Below are 9,127 nucleotides of genomic sequence, written 5' to 3' on the forward strand. Positions count from 1 at the left end.
TTTTTTTTGAGTGTTCATCAAGACATTTCAGAATGATGCTCAAACATCCAGAGTTTGCAAATTATGGACCCTTGATGTGCCACAATTCAAAATGACAAAATATCATTGCCAAGGATTTTGGCTGAAAAACGTGCTCCATCATTCTGCACAAATGAGTGGTACTACCAATAGATTTGAGCACACTATTAGTTTCAATAAGCAGAATAGACTTTGTGGCTAATAGTGACATTTAATTTCAAAAAGATAAATATTAGGGAAAAAAAATTGGTGTTATTTCAAGATATGCCTTTTACACATCAGTATTTTTGACCTTGGTATGTTTATTTAATTAAATTGCATTCTGACTGATAATTAATGAAACGTTCCTCAATCTTCCAACTTTCAGTCTTGAAAAGTTTATTTCAGATTTGAGCCGTCAACCCTCCTGATCTTCATTGTTACTGACTTGATGCTGACAGGCTCTCCGTTCTTAGTCCATGTGTCCCAGTGAAGGTGCGGTTGAGTATAGGGATCTTGGTCCAGTGGTGAGCTGTTGAGGTTTGCCTTGCCACACTGATTAAACCACCAGCCTGTGTTGTTGTGTTGCACGCTGCAGCTCTCCACAGCTTTGCCATCAAAAGTGCAGAAAGGAACACAGCCATCATTATCGACATCTGAGGTACTGAAAGGTGCCGTGTCCTGATTCTGCTCTTGCTCATATCCTCTGAAAGCATCACCTGTCAAGGAAGAAATCTGCCTTTTAAAAAAAAAGTTTTGTGAAGTAAATTAGGAGTATGATGAAAGATTATTTCACGATTTGTGGGAAATAATAATTTCTACATTTTGATAAAGTACTGCAATCCAAGCTAGAGCCTCCTTTCAAGTCCATTTAAAAAAGTTCTCAGTCTCCCTAATCAAATATTTCACAAATACTTTAAATACAGTATTTTATATCAAAATGACGTTGAACTAAAAACCATCCTATTTGAGAGTATGCTGAGATTATACACATTAGAGACCTAGACAGCTGAGGAAGTCATTCTGTTATTGATGGGAATTTCAGCTGTTTCAGGGACTCAGATCATATGACTCAGTTCATTAATAAGAGCTGATTCTTTCAGCTCCCAAAAAGCTCATAACAATTTTTCTGTCTAAAGTTTGTGATATTTTGACTGGCGATGGTTATACTTTGCCTAACAATGGCTGAACCTGTTTTATAAACTCTCTACCTTCTAAATAACTAACATTATTCTGTCCACATTCACTGGATATCAGCAATCACATGCTCTGATTGGCTACTCTACTACTAGGCTATCAGCTCATATACCATGAGTAGAGAAAAACAAAATGGTGGTATCAAGTATTTAAAAGAAACAGAAATAGATAAAAGAATATATCTTCACCACCACCACCACCACCCTCCCCCCCCTCCTCCCCCCCCTCCTGTTCCATACTCCAGCCCAGTTGGTGGCGGTAATGCACCTATAAGTTGGTTTGCCAACCACCAAAAAAAAAAACCCTGAAGAAGAAGAAAAACAAAATGGCGGCGCATGTTGCTTAACCAACCTGGACAAAATAAAAACTCAAAAACAAAACCCCAAAAAAATACAACCAAAGCAACAAAATATGGAATGAAAGTATTTGACAGTAACTACATTTTTTTCAATAATTATTTTATTATTATAGCATTTTTCACAAATTGCTACTGTCATTTCACCAGTTTGTTTACATTCTATGCGGAAATTATTTTGTCGGACATTTTGTATAAAGTATTTATTTATCAAATTTACAAAAAATAAAAATAAAAATGCTTTAGTTCTCAAAATCCAGTGAACGTGGACATAATAAAACACTTATTCCATTCAATCTCATCGTACATGGCTTATAGCCAACTTGGTGCTACGCTCCTCATCGGCTATCAGCTCATGTACGACTCGATATCGTGGGATAGCTGTTAATTATATCATTACTATGTATTACATATTACAAAATCTATTTAAATAATTGTACAATCAACCAGGTACTACAAATGTGTAAGAGTCCCTACATTAATGTTATTGTGCCTATTGTCTGTGTGTCTATGCACCACATCTACCTTATAATTAACGAATCACAACAATCACATTTCCTGAATCAGAGCCCATGTGCTTAATCCAGATGTTTTACAGGTGTGACAAGGAGTAACGTCTCACCTGCACTACCAGCATATCTGCCAAGATGAATTGCATAGAATTTGCTATTGTCTTCAAGCCAGAAGTTGTCATAAGAGGCATACGCTGTGGAGTCATCTTGAGAGACGAAGGAGATGTGAAGCTTAAAGCGGGTGTTCTTCTGATTCACAATACTGTGCACCTTCCTCAAACCAAGCCAGTGTTCTCCTTCAGTAAACATAGAAAGATGACATTAATATGCTCCTAATGACACTATTTATATATTGACATTCACCAACCACTTTAATAGGAACATCTGTATACCTTTTACCTGTACACATGCATGTAATAAGCCAATTAGCCAATCCTGTGGCAACAGTGCAATGCATGAAACCATGCAGATACAGGTCAAGAGTTTGACTTAATGTTCACATCAAACATTGGAATAAGAGAAAACGTGTCAACGCAGTGACTTTGGCCATGGCATGGTTGTTGGTGAGAGATGGGCTGATTTGAGTATTTCAGAAACTGATGATTTCTTGGAATTTTCATATGCAGCAGTCTCTAGACTTTACATATTATAGTGCGAAAAACAAAAAAATATATCCTGTGAGTGGTCATTCTGTGGGCAGAAACACCTTGTTGATAAAATTGGCAGAAAAGAAAGACCAACCCTGGTTCGAGCTGACAGAAAAGCGATTGTAACTCAGATAAACACTCTTTACAACCATGGTGAGCAGAAAAGCATCTCAGAACATATCAAATCTCAAGACAGATGAGCTACAGTAATAGAAAACCACATCAGGTGCCACTCCTGTCAGATAAGAATCTAAGGCTACAGTGGTTCTGGATTGCCCTCTGTCCTGAATTTTAGTGTTTTATCACTCCTTACACACCTGATTCAACTAATCGTCTTATTAACAGCTCTTCCTGAGTTAATGAGGTTGTGTGAGAGCAGGGAAAACAATAAAACGTGTCACAGGACCTGTGTGGTAGAACAAGGCATAAAGGGATATTAATGAACTCTTTGACCTGGTAGGGGTCCAAATCCATCCAGGTAGCTTGACCATGCACGTTTAAAGTCAGTCAGGCCATCAGTCCGCCTCTGGATGACCGTCCAGCCTCCATCCATGTAATCCATCTCACAAAATACCTGAATCAAGTGGAATGATGAAGTTTGTGTTTATACCTCGAATGAAAGTCATGGTTTGGGGTTTGAACAAAAGCAGAATTTCATGGAATTAAAGAAACATTTTACCTCAAACAAAAGCTCAGAGTTTTCAGGTTGAATAATATAAACCCCACTTGGAATTTTTGGTGTTACTGTCTCTAGTGTTTCTTTGATGTCAGTGCAGTCTCTACCTGTGAACAAGCTAGCATTTATTATATTAAAAATATAAAAATAATAATTCTACATAAAATTATTATTTTTGTTGTCAATTTTATATACAGTACTGTGCAAAAGTCATAGGTACATGCAAAGAAATACTATAGAGCAAAAACGCCCTCAAAAATAATGAAATTAAATTTTTCTATATTTAAAAAATACTGTAAAAAGCAGTAAACAGTAATAAATGTAATAAAGTCAATATTTGGTGCAAGACGACACTTTGCTTTAAAAAAATAGTAGTCCCAGGTACAATTAATGCAATTTTATAAAGAAATTAGCTTCTAAGATTTACTGAGCATCTTTCAGAACCAGCTACAGTTCTTCTAGAGACTTTGTGCATACTCGCTTCTTATCTTTATGCTATTATACTTTTTGTCTGAAAAGTGGTCTCACATAATATGCTACTTTCTTCACTGACGTACAAACATTTTTCTGGAAAATTTCATTTTTTCATTTAGAAATCTAAATTTTTGGACTGACTCAATAATGTAGAAGTCAGACTTTTGCACAGTACTAATATAGGTATATTTACATATATACAGTACCAGTCAAAAGTTTGGACACCTCTAGTCATTCTTAGGGTTTTCTGTATTTTGGCTATTTTCTACACTGTAGAACAATACTAAAGACATCACAACTATGAAATAACATCTGGAACATGTATGGAATTATGTGGTAAAATACTAAAAAACTAAATATGTTTCATATTTTAGATGCTGGGTGGCACGGTGGTTAGCGCTGTCGCCTCACAGCAAGAAGGTCCGGGTTCGAGTCCCGTGGCCGGCGAGGGCCTTTCTGTGCGGAGTTTGCATGTTGTCCGCGTGGGTGTGCTCCGGTTTCCCCCAAAGACATGCAGGTTAGGTTAACTGGTAACTCTAAAGTGAGTGTGAATGGTTGTCTATGTGTCAGCCCTGTGATGACCTGGCGACTTGTCCAGGGTGTATCCCGCCTTTTGCCCGTAGTCAGCTGGGATAGGCTCCAGCTTGCCTGCGACCCTGTAGAGCAGGATAAAGCGGCTAGAGATAATGAGATGAGATGAGATTTTAGATTCTTCAAAGTAGCCAGCGTTTACCTTGATGAAGCTTTGCACACTATTGGCATTATCTGAACCAGCTTCATGAGGTAGTCACCTGGAATACTTTTCAATTAACAGATGTGCCTCGTCAAAAGTTAATTAGTGCAATTTCTTGCCTTATTAATATCTTTGAGATTAAACAGTAAATAGTAAATAATAAAAATACAGTAAATAGCCCTATTCCACAACTGTAGTAATCCATGTCAAGAACCGCTCAAGTAAGTAAAGAGAAACAACATCCATCATTACTTTAAGACATGAAGTGACTTTTAATGAATAAAAATAAAGAAAAATGTTGAATTAGAAGGTATGGACGAACTGTTTGTTTGTTTGTTTGTTTGAATATACATGTTTTCCACAGAAATATGATTTAGATTACCGTGAGCATTCATGGGCTTCACAGAAAACATCTCACTGTTGCTCCTCTGCACATCTAAACTGAGACTGTGGACTTTGGTTGAAAGTTCCATTACCTCAGAACAGAAGAAATGTTAAATGTCATACCATGGAAATTCAGTGTCTTTGAAAATACCTGGTAATAATTGGTACTACCTGTTACAGCTTAATACCTGGTTAGAGAGGAATTCCAGAGTCTTCTGCTGTTCGTCAATTAAATCTCGGATCAGCTTCCTTGTGCTCCTGGTATATGTTGTCATGGTATGCTGGAGGTTACCTGATTAAACAGAATCATTTTTAAATGAGCAGTGACAAGCTTAATAATCTCCAAATTCATTCTGACTCAATGACCAACACATAAAGACGCATTCAACACATAAAAACTCTTACTGCACCAAGAATGCTTCTCATCCTGTATGAGTTTTGTTGTGATCTCACAAGGCACCATGCACTTTTCTCGATCGACATTTCTGACACTTTGCTCTTTTTGGTTCTGTACAGATGCGTCCTCAAAATCCTCGGCTGACGTCACAGGTTCATCAAGTGCAGCACTGTTTATGTCCTATTTTAGACCAATGGCATGTGATCTGTACATTATTATTATTATTATTATTATTATTATTTTATGCAAGCAGTAACTAAAAAGGAAGGCTATTCCTTTGAATTTCAAGGAATGTTAACTGGTCTGCTTAAGACATATATTTTGTGGTTTGAAAAGAAAATACATTTTTCATGCTCAGTAGAGTATAACATACACTGATATAGCAGTGAATCTTAAACGGAAACAGAAACAATCTAACAAAACAGGAAGGTCACATATTTGAATCTGATTAGAATACTCTTTTCAGCCGAGCTGAAATGAAGGAAGAAAAACACAAGATAAAAAGAGACCAGACAGTGTAAAAAGACTTACCACAGTCATGTTGGGTAATGCAAGAAGATTTGAGAACATATGAAGCCAAAACAAGGTGATCCAAATCATGTTTGCTGAGTTATACTGAGCTCAGTCAGCACATGAAGCTGCAATGAGAGGTAAAGATACTGAGAAGCCGTATGGTCCGGGACTGCCTCTTTGGCCACAGTACAACAAAAGAAGGACTGCACTAGTGCCTAGACCACCACAGATTTTCTTTCGCTCTTTGTCCCCAATCTATACAATAGCAATTGTAAACCACCGGGTTTTTTTAATTGCACTTTGACAACATCCTGTATGAGCTATGAAAACCAGATGTTGGATGGAAATGTGACACTTCGGACTGCCATGTAAGCGGTGGAAAGCAGCAGGTCTCAGAGAGGAGCATACACATAACACATTCCTTCCAGGAACACAGCAGGGTCCAGCCTGGTTTTGTAAAAGTAATATTGTAAGGTGGAACATCAGCAAAAGTGGACGTTGCTTTCGTTGGCCCTCATTATTGCCCATAGGACTGAGTGTGGAAAATCTGATCATATTCAGAGGCTCTCTGGGAACACATCTGTTGGGCATTACATAGCTGTGCTGAGTAAGCACACTTTTACCAGGAACGGCCTGGTAGAGCATCAACGTAAGCAGAATTTTTAGGCTGCTGTGATTTGTTAGTTTTAGGATAATAGATAAAGCTCTTATAGGTTGTAAAACACACTATTTGAGTTTAATCTCATTTTAAAATGATAAAACTCATTTTTTAAATTAACATAATTGATCATCAAAGTTTTAACATTAATGAACAGCTATGGGGCGGCACGGTGATGGAGTAGTTAGCACTGTCGCTTCACAGCAAGAAGGTTCTGGGTTCGAACCCAGTGGCCGATGGGGGTCTTTTTGTGTGGAATTTGCATGTTCTCATCGTGTCTGCATGGGTTTCCTCCGGGTGCTCCGGTTTCCCCCACAGTCCAAAGACATGCAGGTTAGGCTAATTGGTGGCTCTAAATTGACCGTAGGTGTGAATGGTTGTTTGTCTCTATGTATCAGCCCTGCAATGATCTGGCGACTTGTCCAGGGTGTACCTCGCCTCTCGCCCATAGTCAGCTGGGATAGGCTCCAGCTTGCCCGTGACCCTGCACAGGATAAGCAGCTACAGATAATGGATAGATGGAGGGTGTATTTTAGGTAGTGCATATTTATTTGTTTGTCTGTTTGCTTATTAGGTGGCACAGTGACACAACAGGTAAATTTGCTACTTAACAGCACCAGAGTCCCTGGTTCCATCCTGAACTCATGTTACAGTCTTTGCTCCTGTGCATGTTCTCCCCTTGTGTGTAAGCTTCCTCTTGGTTCTAAGATTTATTTCCCCACCTCCTAGGGCGTGGATTGATGATGCTAAATTGCCCCTAGGTATGAAGGAGTGTGTGCATGGTGCCTTACGATGGACTGGCATCCCATTCAGGGTGTATTCCTGCCTCAAACCAGGTGTTCCCGGAATAGGCTCCAGATTCACACCCACCCTGACCATGATACTGGAAACTGAAGACAAATTATTTATTACCTCGCCTGGGACGTTGTCCAGCAGGGGGCGAGGTATTGTTTTCAGTCAGGTTTCTTTGTTTTATTGTGAACGATATTACAGGAAAATGGCTGGATCAATCTTCATGAAACTTTCAGGATAGATGGGCATTGGTCTCAAATAGAACTTCCAACATTTTGAGGGCCATCCTGTCAAGGTCACCAAAAAGGTCAAAATCATTTTTGCTGTGGCTACTGCCTCATATAGTTACAGTGGTGCTTGAAAGTTTGTGAACCCTTTAGAATTTTCCATATTTCTGCATAAATATGACCTAAAATATCATCAGATTTTCACACAAGTCCTAAAAGTAAATAAAGAGAGCCCAGTTAAACAAATGAGACAAAAATATTACACTTGGTCATTTATTTATTGAGGAAAATGATCCAATATTACATATCTGTGAGTGTGGGTGGTAAAAGAGAGCAACTGGACTTGTTTGAAGATTCTTCAAGACGTTTCACCTCTCATCCAAGAGGCTTCTTCAGTTCTGTCTAACTAATAGGGAGTATCAGGTATTTATCCTCTCATGGATTGCTTTTCATCCATGAGAGGATAAATACCTGATACTCCCTATTAGTCAGACAGAACTGAAGAAGCCTTTCAGATGAGAGGTGAAACGTCATCAAGAATCTTCAAGCAAGTCCAGTTGCTCTCTTTTACCACCCACAGTGTACTATGACCTGGATGACTGAGAATCTTCACAGACATATCTGTGAGTGGCAAAAGTATGTGAACCTTTGCTTTCAGTATCTGATGTGACCCCCTTGTGCAGCAAAAACTGCAACTAAACGTTTCCAGGAACTGTTGATCAGTCCTGCACACCGGCTTGGAGGAATTTTAGCCCCCCCTTTTTCTTTTTTCCTCTTCCCCTTCCTCTCTTCCCCATGTCTTATTCTTTTTATATTTGTATATGTAAATACTTAATTTATTTTAATTTATCTAGAAGTTTTCCTCTATTTCTTTTCTCTGTTTATCTGTAATGATGCTGCTGGAATCTTAATTTCCCTGAGGGAATCCTTCCAGAGGGATCAATAAAGTTTTATCTAATCTAATCTAATCTAATCTAATCTAATCTAATCTAATCTAATCTAATCTAATTCCTCCGTACAGGAACAGCGTCAACTCTTGGACGCTGGTGGGTTTCCTCACATGAACTGCTCACTTCAGGTCCTTCCACAACATTTTGATTGGATTAAGGTCAGGACTTTGACTTGGCCATTCCAAAACATTAACTTTATTCTTCTTTAACCATTCTTTGGTAGAACGACTTGTGGGCTTAGGGTCCTTGTCTTGCTGCATGACCCACCTTCTCTTGAGATTCAGTTCATGGACAGATGTCCTGACATTTTCCTTTAGAATTCTCTGGTATAATTCAGAATTCATTGTTCCATCAATGATGGCAAGCCGTCCTGGCCCAGATGCAGGAAAACAGGCCCAAACCATGATACTACCACCACCATGTTTCACAGATGGGATAAGGTTCTTATGCTGGAATGCAGTGTTTTCCTTTCTCCAAACATAATGCTTCTCATTGAAACCAAAAAGTTTTATTTTGGTCTCATCCATCTACAAAACATTTTTCCAATAGCCTTCTGGCTTGTCCATGTGATCTTTAGCAAATTGCAGATGAGCAGCAATGTTCTTTTTGGAGAGC

General features: G+C 38.6%; 1 protein-coding gene across 2 annotated transcripts; it reads right to left on the bottom strand.

Moving 5' to 3' along the window:
- Window positions 1-209: 209 nt before the first annotated feature.
- Window positions 210-6,120, bottom strand: angptl5 (angiopoietin-like 5). Of its 2 annotated transcripts, XM_060935106.1 has the most exons (8): window positions 5,904-6,120; window positions 5,381-5,552; window positions 5,164-5,267; window positions 4,974-5,067; window positions 3,388-3,491; window positions 3,162-3,282; window positions 2,172-2,357; window positions 210-716 (listed from the first exon to the last, which is right to left on the bottom strand). In XM_060935106.1, exons 1-8 carry the CDS (start codon window positions 5,970-5,972, stop codon window positions 397-399), a joined length of 1,170 nt encoding a protein of 389 aa, XP_060791089.1. In that variant the 5' UTR covers window positions 5,973-6,120; the 3' UTR covers window positions 210-396. The 2 variants fall into 2 exon arrangements, with proteins under 2 accessions (XP_060791089.1, XP_060791090.1); XM_060935107.1 differs by lacking the exon at window positions 5,904-6,120 and having other exon boundaries at window positions 5,386-5,426.
- Between the last annotated feature and the right edge of the window lie 3,007 nt (window positions 6,121-9,127).

The sequence above is a fragment of the Neoarius graeffei genome, chromosome 12 (assembly GCF_027579695.1).
Source record: "Neoarius graeffei isolate fNeoGra1 chromosome 12, fNeoGra1.pri, whole genome shotgun sequence".
NCBI lineage: Eukaryota > Metazoa > Chordata > Actinopteri > Siluriformes > Ariidae > Neoarius > Neoarius graeffei.